General features: G+C 38.8%; 1 protein-coding gene across 14 annotated transcripts in view; it reads right to left on the bottom strand.

Annotated features, from left to right (window-relative positions):
* KIAA1549L (KIAA1549 like) overlaps positions 1 to 19,278 on the bottom strand; it is a 144,121-nt gene that overhangs the window by 41,356 nt on the left and 83,487 nt on the right. For all 14 annotated transcript variants that reach the window (XR_014584925.1, XR_014584926.1, XR_014584927.1 and 11 more), the window contains 3 exons: positions 10,692 to 10,870; positions 8,815 to 9,032; positions 3,683 to 3,812 (listed from right to left, as the gene is read on the bottom strand). Coding sequence is in view for 8 of the 14 variants with exons in the window: in XM_083837835.1 (XP_083693961.1) it covers positions 3,683 to 3,812; positions 8,815 to 9,032; positions 10,692 to 10,870 (527 nt within the window). In the remaining 6 variants the exon portion in view is untranslated. The remainder of the gene's footprint in view (positions 1 to 3,682; positions 3,813 to 8,814; positions 9,033 to 10,691; positions 10,871 to 19,278) is intronic.

A 19,278-nucleotide genomic window follows, 5' to 3' on the forward strand; every position in this document is an offset into this window, starting at 1 on the left:
GGGCTAGCCAAAAGTTATACCATGGTATTGAGGGCATTATCCAAGTGCCTCCTGAACACTGGCAAGCCTGGGGCATCAACAACTTTGCTAGGAAGCCTGTCCTAGTGTTTGACCACCCTCACAGTAAAGACATTGCTCCTCATGCTCCATCTGGCCCTCCCCTGGCACAGCTTTGTGCCGTTCCCATACATCCTGTCATCGGTTAGCAGGGGAAGATACCATCACCTCCCTCTCTCCTTCCCCTCGGGAAGTGGTAGGGAACAATGAAGTAGCCTCTCAGCCTCCTCTTCTCCAGACTAGATGACAAAAGTGTCCTCAGCCTCTCTCCTAGGATACTCCTAGAGTTACTCCTAGGATAATAAGTGCAACCAAAGAGACTCTGAAACCATACTGCCCCAACTGAATGATTAACAGCCATAGTTCTTCTGTATCTCTATGACTGTAGAAATGTCAGTGAATGGAATCCCACAAGAGACCTGTTAGTACCCAATCCGGAAATAAATCAGGTTTTATACTACAACCCCTTGGTGAAGCCATTACAGCTCTAGATTCTTTAATCCTGTCCAGTAAAAGAAAATAATGTCTAAAATAAATCATATGAATAATGGATTCTTAATAATGGCACAATATTAAGCCAGCTTTGATTTATCAGTTTGAAAGTTGGCATGAAGATTTTGGAGGAGACTGGTGATAGTTAATCGTACTCAAGTTTTAAAATATATTTCAATTCATCCTATCACTTTCTGATGCATTTTATTTGCTTTCATAACAATCAAAACACATAGGTATTGTAAACAGATACCATTCTATGTTAATGTTAACATAAAAATCTGGATATTGTTCAGACATAGTTACTATATAATACAAAGAATGAGAGTAACATGAAGAAGGAAAATTAAGTCCTGTATGGAGAAGCAGAGTTTATGCACTTCTGGTACAACTCTGCTGCAACTGTATCAGTAAAATCCTTTGTGTAAACATTAATCCAGAAGCTTATTGATATAATTATATTAATGCAGCTTGTAAATAAAGGTGCACCAGTAAATTCTTTTGCATATCGCTCTCTTAGGCTTTTATAATTAGGTTGTTTTTTTTCCTTTTACACCAAAACCAGATTAATTTTCTTCTGCCCTAGCATAAAGATCAGCAGCAGCTCAAAGGTTCTAGACTCTTCCATTACAGCATTTGCTCTACTCATAATTGTCTTTGTATATGCTGGAAGTAATAAAGATGTTAATAAAGTTTGCTTGATCTACTTATTAGGTAAAGGTGACAATACTAAACCCTGGTGGGATTATTTAAAACTAAAAGGTGACCTTCAATAATAATCCATTTACAAAAAGATACTATAAAGCTAAATACTATACTCAGAACATCAAACAGTAGAATTTACAAAAGCTACACATTCTATACAGACAGGGATGTAATTATTGACCTTATTTTCTGACCAGTTTTTAGCTTCAAGAAACTGGACCGTGATTTAAAGAAATATCACAGAAATCATTATACAGAATTAACTATTTTAGACAACCATAATTGAAATATCAGATATTTTTATGTAAGGGGAACCATTTAAAAATAATTATAAAAGAAAAGAAAGAAGAAAGAAGCATTGATAGTATGGAACGGCAGATCTTGAGCTCTTACTTCCCTCTCCTATTTGTAGAGCAATGCAAAATCAGATAGAGCATAAACTCTTATGACTTTGTTGTTCATACCAATCTAGCAATTCTTAAGTTTCTTCAAGAAAGGGAAAATTTAATCTTTTTTCTTATTAAAAATAAATAAATAAAAATCCACCACCATTTATCATGGTTGGGAAATTAAACTTCAACACATAACCTAGGCAGACTGGTAACAGCTCAGAAAAATAGAATGCCATTTATTGATCTGTAAAAATCTTGTGACTTGAAGATAACGAGGTACCTGATTCATGAATTGGATCATTTGGAACTGCTTATAAAGCACAAATTTCACATTTAGTTGGTGGAACTTGCTGCTAAGTAATGTAGTGGGAGGAGGTTAGCAGGAGTCTGAGGAGGGCGGAACATTTAGAACAACAAGGCAGATGTCAAAAAGCTGTATGAGATGTTATTAGATAAAAAAAAGTAAGGACACAAGGTTCAGCATAAAAAGAAGCCCTAATTCATAAGTACATTATATCATTCATGATCTTTTAAACCCGATTTCTCAAAAAACTGCCACATGAACTTAATGGCTAAAGAAAACAATCCAATAAAAGAATTCTTTTGGACCAATGCCTCAGCTGCAACTGTCTGAAGTATGCTTGTCTCCAGAGGTCAGATTTCCAGGGATGTTTAGATGCACCACGGGTGAGATCAGCACGGATTCCATGCATGAATATAGATTTAAGCGCCTGTGGGTATCCTGGGAGACCAAGCCTGTCAGATGCTTGGCACAGCACCGAGGTAGCTTGAACGGGAGCGAGGGAAATCAGCCCACGCTGCAAGCTGAGGCTGGGGAACTAGATTTCAACATCCTGTTCCATTTTCCCATGGCATTTTTCTGCTTTCAGACAGAAAATACTTCCACTGTTAGAAGAGGTGCACTGCAGTGAATCTGCAGCACATCAGGCAAAGAGAATTTTATGTAACCTATCACTAGAAAAAGACTCTGTCAGGGACAACTCTCCCTGCTACAATGTAAAACAAAAGGCAAAGGCAAACTTAGGTGCAACATGCACAGACATCAGAGACTGTACATTTTTGAAAGTGCATAATAAACTCATTACGCTACTTCCAGGGCTATTAGCAAACTTTCTTGAAAATCTATTTTTATACATTATAATATACACAACTTACTCAAATATATTTTTAAAATCTTCAGCTAAATACTTATGTCATATTCATTTTGCACTAGTGGCAGGAGGCCATGGCTGCTGCTAGAATGCTTTCAATATTCATTTCAGGAAGGTTTTACCTAGAAATTCATCTTCATGGGCAGCTGAGCATTTTGTACACAAGGTGGACTGAAAAATTCTACTTTGGGCTACTTGTATCTTCAGTTTGGGTGTATGGTGTGTAAACTTATAACTAGTGTATGTTCAGATTGTATAAGACAACTAATTTAGTCTTATGTTGGCTGTGTGAGTTCCTCAGACCACAAACCAGTGCAGAATTTACTCTGGCTGGTTTTGACATTTACCTATTTAAAACTCTCCGGGTTTTGATATAGTAAGAGGAGAATGAGAGTGTGGCCAATAGCTGTTCCTAGGGGATTTCCACATATCTAGACTTAAGCGCAATTCCTACAAGTTGGTTATCCATTCTTCTGAATCAAGAGAGCAGCATAAGGGATATAGAAAAAAAAAAACAGCGGATTTTACTTACAACAAAGATATCAGTGGCCTATAAGTAGCCGCATATTTGGAAGAACTATCTAAATTCAAAAATCAATACTTTTGTGAAATATGAGTTTCAAGGAGAATGTTTTGTTTTCGTTTCTTTTCAGACTGTAAAACGATGTGCAGCTATAAAATACATTCAAGTGTCTGTGCCCTGAGTATCCTAAGCCTTTTTCAGGATGCTGACTACACATAATGTACTGTAATGTTAAGTACCCATGGGCACCCTCAGTTGGAGCTCATCAACAGTTTCCTGTTTTCAGGAATAGGCTAAGACTTTGCTGAGCAAAGTTCACTGGACATATCTAATAAACTTACATCATATCCACTGTTACGGATTCCACGCCTAGGTCTTTCTCGAGTCACTAGAAGATCCATCTCAGTTTCTCCTGGGCTAGGACTGTTCAAAGACTGCCTGCTTCTGTATACAGAGTTCTTCATCTGTTGCCTAGAAAACATCAAACAAGAAAACAGTAAACCAAAAAGGATGCAAACAAAATAAAAGATTATTCTAAAATTATAAGGTTCATAAAAACGTCATTTTATTATTATAGGATATTCTTTTAATATATATGGAATTCCTAGAAATCAGTTACATTACAAAGATAACATATATTTTTTTTTACTGTTAAATAAAATAGAACTAAATAAAAGACACAGGCATCACGTGTGGGAGCATACCAGATGAAATATGTCCCAAGAAGATATCAGAACCCCCTTAGTCTTAGCTGGGATGACTTAAATTAATAAAAAATAAATAGGTGCTGTTGCCAAAAATAATAGCACCTTCCACACACTCAGATGCAGAGCAGAGATTTTGGTTGCTGATCCTGAGTAATGAGAAAGAAGCGGAACAACACTCCATTGAAATGAACACACAGCAAAGTGTATGGGAAAAGAGGCAAGAGTGGGAGGGAAATGCCTGCAAGATGCTGTTTTTAAATAGCCCGTTTGGTAACTGGCCACAGCTTTAATAGAGAGCTGTACTCTCTGGGCTTAAACCACTTCCAACATAGCTCTGAGCAGCACTGTGGCAAAGAAATCCCTAGACATCAAGCTTTCGCCACCATGAGCTCAGAAGCAAGGGGAAGCAAAGGTACTAACTAGAAAAACGGTATATCATTCAATATCCCAAATATTCTGTAGTCTTTCTGACATAATCATTTCTTTCCTTGCTATTGGTTATAAAAAAAACAATAAAAATAGCATTCCTCTGTAGGATGCAGAACATATCTGTAAATAAGTACTTAGTAGCTCTTGCCAAATTGTGATACAGGAACTTCATGTTTCACCAAACCGCATCTTTTAAGGTTACCTCTAAACCAGTGAAGTGTAGGAGATGCTGTTCCCATAGTTTATCTGGCTAGTAGTCATTTTCTTGCATATATCAGAGGAGCACTCCTCCCATCACAGGTCCCTAACAGGTCAAATAATTACATGCCAGTTTCATTGATTAACACTGTAATTACAACGTTGTTAAAGCCTAATATGAATTTATCTTTGCCTGGTCATGCTCTTTTTTTCTGCTTTGGGAAATGGTTCCATTCCAATTATTAAAAGTAGATCAGGCCATCTCACATGTCTGTGTTGCTTGTTTTGTACAGGGGGCCTGACAGCGATCACAGTGAAGTAACAGATCTCGCACTATTCTGTCTGAATTCATGCTTTCATTCTACATTTGCAAGGTAAGATTTATCCTAATTTCTTCAAAGAGACCAATGAAAGATTGCTTACACCAAAATACTTCCTTTGTGCTATCAGCTAGACCCCCAGCATGAACAGGGGATCGCTGGACCCCAGCCCTGGTCTCTGTGCTCAACAGGTAAGAGATACAGCAAAGGTGTAACAACCCAGAATTGGAAGTTTGGGACTTCTTCAGTGTCTGCACTCAGGTCAGATGGACAACCATCCACACTTGTCAGGAGATACTGTTCTTTCCTCTGGCACTTAGAGCTAACAGTTCCCAACTAATCCTCACACACTGACTGGAAACTTGCACTAATTCTTGTTTTCCCAAGGTTGTCGTGGGTAGCTGGTACTACCCAAGTAGTAGTATTGAAGTAATGTCGTGTGTTAACAACATTGTTTTGCTCTGTTATGCTTGAGAAAATAAAAATATCCTTACTGTATCACATTCATCCAAGTTCATTTTTACTTTTGACAAGTTCAAAAATGAATAAAGGACATTTGTCCTAAAAAGGAGAAATGTAATATTTCTTATTACTAAATTGGGAGAGATTTATAAAGAAAAATTCAAAACCACTGTATTTAAATAGATTTTGATGACCAGCTCCTACAGATTATCCAGGGTATCTAGGAGGTAGAAGACAAGAGGTTGAGGTCAACAGGCAGAACCAAGTTTTCAAAAATCCAGAAAGACTGACATGCACATGAATCAGGACGGATAAAAGTGTACGACAAAAGGTAACAACAGTGACCAAGTTTCATACTTCTGATTAAACTAAGTACTAAGTAAATCATATCTGATGATCTTTATGTTCCTTCATTAAAGGTCTCTAAAATTTCATACATGATTTACTATAGGTCCATTACTACTTGGTTGATGCGCTTGTGATATATCTTCTAGGGGATTCAAACACACACCTCTCTAATACATGCAGATTCTTGACCTGATTACAAACTATTAAGGAATAACCCAGAATAGTATGTATCATCAGTAAGCTCCTAAAAAATTGTCTTGAGATTGCCAATTAGCTCGTGTAAGGAAGTTTTACTAATGAGAAAGGAGGTATGAGAGCTAACAACTGGCATTCAAATGGGTTAGCAAGTGCCTTCTGGGAACACAACTGGAACATTTTAAAACATGAATTTTACGGTACAGAAGACTCAATGGAATTAAGAGCACAAAGCTGTTTGTTCTTGAACAAATGAAATTTAAAGAGGTGCTGTTTTGTAAATCGCTTTTCAATACCATTTCAAAGAAAACCAAAATGTAAAGTTGATCTCTAATAATGTAATCAACTGCATCTTTATTATCTGATATGTTTTGGAAATGCTGTAATAACCTGATTTAAATTAGTGGAATATATGCAAAACAGAAAAAAGTAAAATAGGCCTTTTCCCTAGAAACTCTGAAATCTTTGATTTACTCCTAAATGATATTATTTTTAAAAAGTATAAAGCGTTTTAAAGTACGTTTTTAATTGCTGTAACTGTAATGATACAAACTAATGATACAAAGCAGAAAACATTATAAATCAAATCTTTTCAATTTTATGCTAGCCTAGATTACTTTAAAAGCATTTTTATCTCTTTACAGAACCACAATTTTATTGATTCATTTACCAATAACATAAACCACATTACCCTTAAGTTTTATTCAAGGTTTCCATCCAGAAGTATGTTATTTTAGCTATCTTACTTTTACTTAAAAAACAAAGACAATAATGCTGTGACGTGTGTTGCAGCACATTACGTTCAGCTCGAAGTCTGTGTGTGGCAGTTTTAGTACAGACTTTGGAACATAATTGTTTGCAAAAAGTTCGGAAACATCTGTGAAGTTCCCAAAATGCTTAGTATCTTACAGCAAAAAGCATCAGAAATGGTTCTCTCTCCATAGGTAGGGCTATAGACTACACATTCAACAAGTAAATTCAAAAGTCAGCCTTTTATGGTTCAGCCACAGAAGGGAATCATTCCTCTAGAGCACTATACCTGCCTTCAAGCAGTTTCTATCATGCTAGTGATCACTACCTCAAATAGACTGTGACAGATTTACACAGCAGCACACAGAAAAAAAATGTTTTCCAGAACCTTTCAGCAGCACGCTGGCACACGAACAAACAAACATTAGTATATTAAACAAAAAGCAGATGGCTAGCATTAAAGCTTCACGTGTGAATGCTTCAAACATTTCCTACAAGGCATGTGATACACAATAAACATCCAAAGTAATGCCTCAGTTCTTCACTGTACGTGCAGCACAGCCATATAAAAGTTTCTACTTGTTTCATTCATATCCTCTTGACAGACTGTGCAGACAGCACGGGACTCCTGTGTGCTACAGGTTCAATATCCTAACTTTCCAGTGCATTTGAAGCAACTTGTTCATTTCTCACTAGAAAACTGCACAAGGAAATGATGCTGTGGGCCTTCCAGCAAGGACATAACATACATTTTTTCTTCACTGGACAGTGCAACACAGAGATACAAACCCATCAAGGGCAGTATACACTCTGTCATTTAACTCTGGGCCTGTAGAAGTACATCAGATCACAGTTTTTGCCCATATTCTGAGCCAACACTGCTTTCATAATTCCCATTAGAGTCTTTTTCATCTCTATGCCCCAAGGGTAATTGCTGAAGTTGCACTGCATGCAAAGACTGCGTCATCACTGATGCTTCGATTGCAGTCACGATTTACACCTATATGAAAACTTTGGTCTGAACTTTCCAGGAGAGGGGATACAAGACTATACCTCAAGGCATAAATGCCTTTTCCGAAGGAAATGTACTTCAGTATCTCTTTCGTTCCATGGATCAACTACTGCTGATCCCTGGTGATAGCCAGGGAACCAGATACCCAAGAACCAGAGCTTTCATGGTGGGAGGTGTAATGACAAGCACACTCTTTAATAAGACTTCCCCCCTCACACCTCCACCACCCCTAACAAGGAGGCATATGCATGCTTTGCCATCCTTCTCTGGGGCTGCACTGGGGTAGGACTGTTGAAATCTCCTCTTTTGAATGTGTCAGCCTGTGTTTCAGGGAGCACCAGTGACAGAGCAGGTCCACCCACCTACTCAGGCAGAGTCAGCATCTACGCTGCCCCCTCATTTCCAAAACAGGGAGATGAATACTACTGGTATGCTATCTTCAAGAGACAATGAAGTGTTAATCAAACCTTAGTACTGTTATACAACATGCCAGTTTCATGTCACAGATGAGAAAATTGTGACATTCTCTGTTTAAGGCGCAGGACGGTCACCAACCACAGCCACACACACATCCTTAGAGATATTCCTGCAGGATTTACTGAAATACTTAGGCAATGTACTGGCTGTGTTCCCTTATGCTTACTGCAATAGTTACAGTCAGATAAAAATTACGCAAAAAGAATAACGCCACTGACTGAACTTTGGAAAAGAATTAATTCGGATGCTAACTTCCTGGCTTAAGTCCACTCTCTGCATTACTGAAGGAATTACTACTACTTTTTCTATTTACCTTTCTTGGAAAATGACTCAAAAGAACTTGCAGCAGTCCCTTCCCTTATTTCTTTGCCTTTCCATTGCTTTTTAGCAACATTGCAGTTTTACCAAATTACATGCTTCCTTAAATTATCATGAGCTATATCAATTTTCTTCATGAAGTAGGAGGGACCAGCTGATCTTATAATAAACAGTTGCCTCATTAAGATTTTGATTCCCTACAACCCCTGGAGAGCAAGTTTCCTCCTAGAGGAAGAACTGCATGTAAAAAGTCTCACCTGTTCTTAGGCTCAGCAAACGGAGTTGATACATCTGGATCTGGATCCAAAATGTGGTCGATTTCTTTCTGCTTTTTTTCATACATCCTCTTTCTGTCTGTCAGCCCCTTGTTGTTATCAACCTGCGGGAAATCATAGTACCCCTTCCTCTTGGCTTTCAAGCGCAGCTTGTTGCGGTAATGTTCTATATCGGACTTCTGCTTCAAAGCCTTGTTCACCTAAAAGGCAAACAGACATTTAACGGGTGGTGCTGGGCTGACTACTTCCAAATGGTATTGTTAGAGCGTGTTTGATGCGCTTCGTGTGTCATTTTACAGAGCGCTTTTTGTACCACACCGTGCCATCTGTAAGCAGCGAGGAACTGCAAGTGAACAGAGTTGCTGCATTTTTTATGGCTTGGCAGATGGTTAAATAATTTTAGCCTAAAAACTATGTACCATCACAACAGTGACTCAGATACACCCACTGAAGAAAAACACTGATGATGATAGCCAACTGCTGTGACCCAAAGCTGTACTTGCCTTTGGGCACTACTGGGAGAACTCACTGATGACAACTCTGGTAGGGTCCACGAAGTACTGAGACATCATCTCTGGCTAAACAAAACCTTAAATAAGTCATCACTGATGGCTGGGGAAGTATTCTAGTGAAATACCTATCATCACACGTTCTTCTTACTTGTATGGTTTTCTTACAAATCTGTTATGGGCCTCTGTCAGAGACATAATTGTAAAATAAAAGGTTGTTTGGTCTGACCTGGTGCAGGTCAGGTTCCTATGGACACATCTAAGTATTAAGAAGATTTCCCTCCTGCTTAATATTGTCAGTTACATGAAAATTAGTAATTTACTTGGGATTTATTCATTTCAGAGTCAAATTCTATAATCTTCTCACAACTTCCAAGATACGTATGTACAGGGGAGTGCACAGCTTCAGGAATGTCACTCACAGAAAATAGATGCTGAATTTGTTTAGAAACTGTGTGGCACATCCAGGCTTCACGCAAGTATGAAACAGAGCATGACAGACTGCTCTAAACCAGACCCACACAGGAAAGCGATGACACTATCTTTTCTGTGTTTCTGGCAGCAGCCCTCAGAGGTGTTTTTTAAACAGCATCAGGGAGATTCTGGCTGATCTGTAAATGACTGTTGGAGGGCAAGTTTGCAAACAAGAAACCTTTCTGGCTTGTCCCCGTCGTGTTTAACAACTATATATAATCCTCAATCCTTCATTTAACAACTATATATAATCCTCAATCCTTTGTAAACGGACCATTCAACTAGACCTCATAAAAACATAAATAATCATACAAGTATTGGAGTCAAAGCATGGTTCTGATCAGCACTGGGATCAGACGCTTGTGCCATCGCACCTTGTTCCCAAGAAATATCTGCACCCTCTGTGCACAGGCTGGAGTGCAGACTAAGCAAAGCCAAGGTCCTGGCTCCATCCCTTCTTCCTTTGAATGAGATGTATTGCTCAATATAGAAAGGTTAGCCTGGGACCCAGATGATCTACATATATTTCCAAGTTCAGCCTCAGAATTCACGTGGACAAAGAACTTAGTCTGCTCTCTGCCTTTATTGCTTATTTTCTTAAAATGTTTATGATAAAAGAGAAGGACATTGAGAAGGCAGGAATACAGAAAGTTGCCTCTTCCAAGGTTACACGCATTCAAAGATGTATTATGAAAACAGATCTCAAATTCTCAGTCCTTGAAGCTCATAAAGCTAATGGGTCTTTATACAGTATCTTATCAGTCTTTATACAGGGTGAAAAGCTCCTACCAGTCCTCAATTATAACAGGCTTAAGATTGTGCCACCTTCGGATGTAGCCAAGGAAATAACTGCAGACTTTATCAGGTGGTCCTTACCTCTCCATTAATGATGGCAGATTCCTGGCTCCTATCTGACGCAGCATGAACAGCAGGTAGTGCCACAGGTTTGATAGCTATCAGCTGTACTGATCCAGAAGAGGTGTCAAAGGGGTCAATGGCAGATTTGGCAATGTTATCAAAGAGAATGCCTCCTTCCTCTTCATCGCTGATAGGAACTAAAGCACATCAAACTTACTTAGCACAAAGACATGTATTTTTACCGCATGTTTAAAGATGAAATTCAGCAAGGACATGCTTTAGATTAATGTTACTCCGTACACTCCAGGAGCAGACCTGGGAGATATTTACACTGGAAAAAAAAACATTAGATTACAGCTAACATAACGTATTCAAAGGATTACCTGGCATTCCCCGCACCAAAAAAAAAAAAAAAAAAAAAAAAAGGTTTATTCCCAATCTGCACTAATAAGATGAAAAGAAAAAGGTAAAGATGAATGACACAGAAAACTGAAACTGGCAATGAAACTCAAAGTACATCCTTTGCTAGGTTTCACACGGAAAAGATGTTACATGCACACACATGGAAGTGTCCCTGTGCCAAGGCATCAGTAGTTTCACCGGATCTAAACAGACAATGCTTCTTTTTCAGTGTCTTAGAATGTAAAGCATGGTATTCTCAAAATTTAACAAATAAATCTACTGATTTTAGCAAACACTTTAAATTCTAAAACTGCCATCTGTTTAAAATGAAAACACTACTGTTGTGTGTTAAAACATGCTGAAGAAACTAATGGCATCCAAGTTCGTATTATTTTTTGGTTTGTAAAGCAGTATCTCCAGTGGCTGTAAAGTTAAACCACTAGATTTCTTGAGATAGGTGAAGGATTTGAAAATCTTTAAAATTAGAAGGCATGGTGAAGCACCTTCACTTTCAGATTTCCATATAAATGGATAATTTTCACATACAGACAGACCCCTTCTACTGCAAATTGTGTTTGTAAACCTGCACTACCTTGTCAGCTGCAGAGTCTTAAACCTAACTTTATCCTCATTTTGGAATGAAAGAATTACTCAAAAGCCTGAGTACAAATGCTACAAAGAGATTCTTGCGAACATTTTTGAATAATTGTGCTATTAAAGGGAAGAATGTTTGCTCCGTCTCCTAACTGACAGGAAGAGAGATCCTCAGCTATAGAACAAAGTGGTCTGCTCTAAATTTACTTCCTCTGAAAATACACTCTGTTTTAATATTTAATCACTGCACAAATTACGATGGACTTGTATAAACTCAGCAGTTTAGACAGCCAATGATTTTGATAAGAAAATATTTGACAGCGGCAACAAAATATGAACCCACTGAGTAAGCTTATTATCTTCCTGTCTGTATTCAGTGCAGACTGGAGCTGACGCTTCTTGAGCTTTTGAGAACGGTATGGGCTAAATCACTGTGTCATTAAATATTGTCCCTCCGGCTTCCGGGACCTGTCCAAATACGACAGAGAGCCTTTAGTCGGTCTGAAATCCCCTCGTTCCTTCTGGGGTTGTTCAAAGTCTCAATTTGTATGCTTGCAAAAGTGAGCAGATCACAAGCCTGGCTCACTGAAATTAATTGCCAGGCTCCCACTGACCACCATGATGCCAGGCTTTCACACAGGCAAAATCAGATGAACAAAGAGACACTTGCCTATCACACACAGCACCTGAATAGGAAAGCATTTATATAGCAATGGCTATACAAGTGAAGCATGCACTTTCTTCCTTCTGGGTATCCTGAATCAGCTCAGTTCTCAGGGGAGTCACCAGCTGCAGTTTCGGAAGAGATTTTTTTTTCTGTAATTCACTACTGAAACTTCCATGCTACTCTATCAGGGTACCTCAGTGGTGACAGGACTACTTCCAGGAGAGGAAATGGTTGTCTTAACTGTATTTTGCACAAGCAAAGATCATCTCTCCTGACTGCCACAACTCACCTGTGGCTCAAGTACCAAAAAGTCAGGGAATCGCTTCTCCTTGGCTGCTGAGTCAGTGTTTGTTTAAACCAGGCATGTACAAACCCCCTGGAAGGTGGCTAAGCATCAACTTGCAAAACATGATTCTTTTCAAACATCTTCTGTGTTTCCTACTTCAAATAGAAAGCACCAAGAAGTGCAGCTCTTCCCACCCCAATGTGTCCTAGACACCAGAGTGCGGGCTGTCTCCTCAGACACTGTTTCAGGATCAGAAACCTGGAGGCTTGCTTAATCAACAGAATTCCTCTGGTTCTAAGACTCACTTAAGAAAAGAAGAAAGAAGAGGGAAGGGAAGGGAAGGGAAGGGAAGGGAAGGGAAGGGAAGGGAAGGGAAGGGAAGGGAAGGGAAGGGAAGGGAAGGGAAGGGAAGGGAAGGGAAGGGAAGGGAAGGGAAGGGAAGGGAAGGGAAGGGAAGGGAAGGGAAGGGAAGGGAAGGGAAGGGAAGGGAAGGGAAGGGAAGGGAAGGGAAGGGAAGGGAAGGGAAGGGAAGGGAAGGGAAGGGAAGGGAAGGGAAGGGAAGGGAAGGGAAGGGAAGGGAAGGGAAGGGAAGGGAAGGGAAGGGAAGGGAAGGGAAGGGAAGGGAAGGGAAGGGAAGGGAAGGAAAGAGAAGGAAAGAGAAGGAAAGAGAAGGAAAGAGAAGGAAAGAGAAGGAAAGAGAAGGAAAGAGAAGGAAAGAGAAGAGAAGAGAAGAGAAGAGAAGAGAAGAGAAGAGAAGAGAAGAGAAGAGAAGAGAAGAGAAGAGAAGAGAAGAGAAGAGAAGAGAAGAGAAGAGAAGAGAAGAGAAGAGAAGAGAAGAGAAGAGAAGAGAAGAGAAGAGAAGAGAAGAGAAGAGAAGAGAAGAGAAGAGAAGAGAAGAGAAGGAAAGAAGAGAAGGAAAGAGAAGAATCATGAATCACAGATGACAGCTACTTCTGATTTGGTACATTAACACAGAAGAGCACTCTCGGTATCTGCACTCTTACTTCTGAGCACATTTATATCTAGTATAGTGCTGTTTGCTTGGAAATAATAGCCAAATGGGACTAGAAATTGGAAGAATATTCCACCTTAGCTTACCATTTGTTCATTAAATGGCATTTACAATGTAAAAGTAGTTTTTTTCCATTGCCCTTTTTTCACTGAAGTGTGATAAAATAATCTGTGATCTGCACTTACTGCCATGCTGCTTCAGTTTAGATTGGCAGTGAACCATAAGCAAGTACTGCGGGAATTTTAATATTTGCTCCTATCTGTCTCTTTTGGGAAGAATTCACAGCTAGTGTGTTTCTGACAGAAGAACCACAGCCACTCCTAACCTTTAATGAACTGACCAAAGGAAGCTCAGCCCTTTGAATACCTCAGCTGGATGGTCACAGGAAATTTATGCAAACTGTTCAGATGTTCTGTGCAGTCACTCACCATAAGCACACTTGCTTATTATAATTAGCAATACATAACTAAAGTGATGCTTTTAATTTCTTCTCTTGAACAGATGCATACAACCATTTTCATAGCTTCACTGCTCCTCCAGCTATGGATTGCACTGTGTGCATGCACACATAGTGAGACTTAAAAGTTTAGTGGAAGAAAATGGCAAAAAAAACCAACACCTACTTAATCACCTACTTAACAGCATTTTACCCTCTTTGAAATATCTCATGCTAGATATCTCCTGCCACTTAATCCACTGAGATTGAATTACTCTTCCTAATCTTTTTGTGACTGAAGTACATTAAGATATACCCAGAGCAATCATTTATTCAGGTTGAGTGACAATTGCAAAGAAGATCAGCACGACTGGGTTTTTGGAGATGAGGACCACCACTGAAGGTTCATCTCCACATTACTGCAGCTCTTAGGATAAAAAAATTTCTAGATTAATGCTGTTTAAGGCATGCTACAGTCTTTACTTTCAGTGTAGCTCTGCACTGTTTCCAGAAGGTGATGCCAGCAGATGGTGCTACCCACTCGTGCCACTGGTGCTGCAGCTGGTGGAGAAGCTGCTGTGAAGCTCTAGCTCTGAACGTCTCACAAAAAGTAACCAGCTGGGATATCCTGCTTTTCATCTATTTGTTAATTTATGTAAGAAATAAAAAAATTACTTTTGTCAGCCTAAGATCCTATGAAGGACCCACAAGATTTCTTCTGTCCTTCCTTTCTCTCTCTCCAACTTGTCTTTCCTACCCTGTCCAAAATCAAAATACACTGGAAGAGAGAAAAAGAGGACTGAAATACATACCTTAAAAAAAAAGGGAGGAAATTTAAATTACCTGTGGACCAGGTAATTACCAGCAAAATACCTGAAAGAAAAAGGTGAGCTGTCCTGCTCAGAAGCAAACATTTCACTGACTCTGGAATCCTCAGAAAAAGAATGACATTTTCAGAGAAAAACATGGAAAACCAACAGCTGGGAAACATTTGCAAGCAGGCAGACATGCTCTGCCTCTTCTTAGATTGTTCAATGTAGCACTAAAATTTACTTTGTACGAAGCAAATGTGAACATTATAACCATACCTACAGTATGCAATCAATTCTCTGAGTAATGAAAGGGCTTAAAATAATAGGAAAGCAAGTAAATTATATTAAATGAAAAGCCTACGTTTGACACAGCAAACTATGTTACAGATCTAAAAAAATCATTAGTTTAAGTATTTCAATACTGCATTGAAGTATTTCAAACAAAAACTCTGACCACTGAATGTAAATTAAATTACTAGTGGGAAAATAATTTTCATTTTAGAGAAGCTCTCTCTCTATATAAAAAAAGCTAGAAAATTTCTAAATCATCTAAATCATTCTATTTGTCAACTATCTCCAGAAAGATCTGAACAAGAGTTGTTAGCAATAAATAAATAGATGTTCCTGAAGGAGTTTATAAGCCTATAAGTAAAATACAAGTTTCCTAAAATCAATATCCAAACCTATTTGGACTGAAATACCTCTGTATAAGATACTGTGATATAACAGAGTACTTACTTGTGTAAACACACATCTCATTTCCAACACACACCCAACTGTCAGATAGTGCGATTCTTTGCCTTTCAGGAACACCACAAACATTACATTTTCAGAGGAGACAGCTTACAGACTAATAGAGGAAGCTCTCACTTTCTCCTGGATGTTATTTTCTGACGTGCAAGGTCTCCTAAAGGCCAGGCCACATGTCTTAGGTGTTGCAGTCCTGGGTTTGGCTGGGATCCTGAAACAGGAGTTACCTGAGCAGGTGGTTTGAGCTCTCTAAACTGACATTTGAAGGGTGTTGTTTTTATGATACTGTATACATGGGATGTCTACTCTTCTGTTTGCTGTTTGCTTTGTTCAGTTTCAATGCATGTATCTTGCCCTTATAAAGGGAAGCAAAGATCTATCTTTCTCTGGTTACATCTCCTCATCCAACCAAGTTTGTCTCATTTATTTAAATATTGAAGTCTTTCAAAAGGAGACCACGTATTTCATAACATTTGTACAGAATCCATCAGACCCTTTTCTTGGCTGGCACATCTGTAATACCATCACATGTTTAATAATTAAAATAATGATTTAACTGACAAGGTTGATGATGATACAAAGAAGATAGTTAAGGCAGTCATGAGCACCTATAACAGAAGCCCTGTTTTTAAGAAAGCAGTGCTCTATGAGCTTTAAAGCTTTGCAGAAATATTTTCCCCATGTACAAGAAAACCACACATTTGTCTTCTTCAGTGCTGGCATAGTAGTGAAAGAGCAAAACCATTCAGACTGCCACTGGATCTGATGGCATGAGCACTCTTAGTATCACTGCTTGGTTGAAAAATGCTGTCACACCTGATTAAGTGGCAAAGTAAAGCTCATCCACAGAGGAAGGCAAACTTGAATTAAGTAATATTTAATTGCACAACCACCTACTGATCTCAGTTCCTTCAGAAGTATGCTGCAACAGGCACCTTAGCAGCATGGGAAAGGTATTTTCATGCCCTGAGAAAAGCAGTCAAAAAGACTGTTTTTTGTGTTTTGTTTTGTTTTTGTTTTGTTGTTTTTTTTTAAATAATACAATCTGGCTTAGCCACAGTGACCAAAAAAGAAGTCAAACAGAAGATATTTTCTAATCACTCTGTGCAAGTTCTGCTGTGCTTGTGAACACATCCAAAGACCCCATAGCACATTACAGGCAACTCAGAGGTGCTGCTTTCACAGGAGTGTGAAAAGGCTCAGAAACATGCACAGAAGTTCACAGAATAGATTATAACACTTGGCTGCCTCTTGCAAACCAAAAAAAAAAAAAAAAAAAAAAAAAAAAACAAGCGGAGAAAGCAGAAGGAAAGAAGGAAACAGTATAGGCTACATTTAAAGAAACAAGGGGCTTACTGTCACTAGCAGAGTAATAGCACACAATATTTAAAACAAACTAAACAAACTCCTCTAGAGTCACTAGACAGCCTACCTAGTTAGATTAGAATAGGAAGCCAATAATAAAGGACCGAAAACTGGCAAGATGAAACCTTTTCCATCTTAACTTGTATTTCAGCCCATCCAGCACAGAAAAGGCAGCCCTGGATGATTCTTAGAATATGTCAGGTCCTCAAGATAACTCTGTGTCAAAGCTGACTGCTGCATCACTGCTGCTGGATTCAATCGCTGTTGCCATATTTCATTTTAATTTGAGTCACTGCAGACAACTGCTCAGAAATTCTGAAAAGCTGGATCTGACACTGAGCCACATCAGACTGTGAAAACTGGTGGCCAACACTTCTGTAGAATAAAGGAAGCGGTGTATCATAGCTTGGTGGAGTTACATCCAAAGATCCTTTTGATGTTAGCTAAGCTAATAATACAGTCAAGTTTCCTCCCCAGAACTTTTTCCTACAGACATCTGGTTTTCAGAGATCTCAATCTCAGATGAGCTACAAAGAACAGAAGGAAAAAAATTAAAAATTTATATGACAGCTTCTGCCCAGACAGAGAAAATTCTACAGTCTTAGAACCTTCTCATATCTTAAAAAGGAGTGAGGTCCTTGATTGAACTACTTCTGAGAAGTTACATCTAATTTTAAAGACAATGTCCAAATGCTTGGAAGATGAGAAGAAGCATTCCAGTTGGCATTCCTAGGAGGAGGAATAAAAGGTTTCTTACACAAGAAGTTTGACCCCTTCTGAATGCTGCTTGTGAATATTCCCATGACATATGTCCTTTTACGCTGATGAGGTTCTAGTATAAACCTGGGCTCGACTACACGACTTCTCAACCCAAAAGGTATAGAAGCTCACGAACTGCTAGCAAACTAAAGCTTTCCACCTTGTTAACATCCTATTACTCTTCTTTTCTTTTCCCTTCTTTTCCCCTCAAAACAAGCAAGCAATCACACACTCCCAAAAAGTTAGTGGGAAGGTTGCAAAATCAAGCACTCAAAGTTTGGACAAAACAGCCTGGATAACTTTTGCTTGCTTCATTTTGTGAGGAGCTCATGAAAGGAAAGGTTTTATTGTAGATTGATATAGCTCTTTAAGCCCATGTGGGTTCAGCATTTGTTTCTCCCTGAACAATGTTAGGCACCGGTAAAACAGTAGCTGAAGTGCTAATGTCCTGCTGTTCTCTCCCGCACTCTCATAAATCTGTCTCAGAAACTGCCAGTATCTCTGTTGGCCAATTCATTCATTTCACAGTCTTCTAACATACGCAATTGGGCACTTTAAAAAAATGTTATAATTCTTTCTAAGTGCCCAAAGTAAGTGAAAGCACAACTCACTAACTTTTAGAAATGAAACCTATTAAAACATTAATAAATGTTTTGCAAGAAAAACAAAAGGGAAAAAATGTAATTATCTTTCCAAAATGTATCACTATCATAATACAAATAGATATTTTCTTCTTGTTTTATCTAAAAATAAGGCTCAGCTGAAGAGTTCTCCTGCTCCTCCAAAACACCAGGTGCTTAAGCCAAGCTTGTCAGCCTATGGTGGTTTCACATCGGTTGCTCTCAGCCCTGACATACTCCATTTGGAGTCAATTTTGATACAAGCCATACCGAGTTTATGTACTGAGGTAACATCCAGTGCTGTCATTTTTCTGTGTAACTAAATGTCAGCGAGAAATAGAATCTAAAATTGGTCTGTAACTATGGCAACTAATGAGCCATTCTAACTTGGAGTCCCCAAATCAAACATGTGACCATCAAGGGATTCATTCCAGTTTTAAGAGGCTGCTTTTCAGAGAAAAAAACATGCAGCTTCTTTTGCTGACATGTGTATTTGAGGTGTCAGCCTACAATCAGGCTACAGAGCTGGAGTAGGTTCAGACAAACAGCTAAGAGAAAAACAGCTTGTTTCTTGAACTGGAAGGAAAAACAGCCAAAATATTCTCCCGATGCTGATCACGCTGGGTAGAGCTAATACCCTGCAGAAAGAACAAAGTACCGGAGATGACAACAGCATTTGAAATCATAGCACTGGGAAACAAAGCATAAGCTCAGTGATGAAAAGTAAAGGGTGCCTTGATTTTTATTTATGTATTTATTTTTAATTTCTGCTTCAACAGGCATTTGGTATGACACAACTCAAAAGTCAAAACCACATCTGTAAATGCATATAAGAATAAATGTGAGGCCAGTTCTGTAATTCTGGTTAAGGGCAAGGCCACTTTATTTCCCATGACCAAGTC

The sequence above is a fragment of the Anser anser genome, assembly GCF_964211835.1.
Source record: "Anser anser genome assembly, chromosome: 5".
NCBI classification, from domain to species: domain Eukaryota; kingdom Metazoa; phylum Chordata; class Aves; order Anseriformes; family Anatidae; genus Anser; species Anser anser.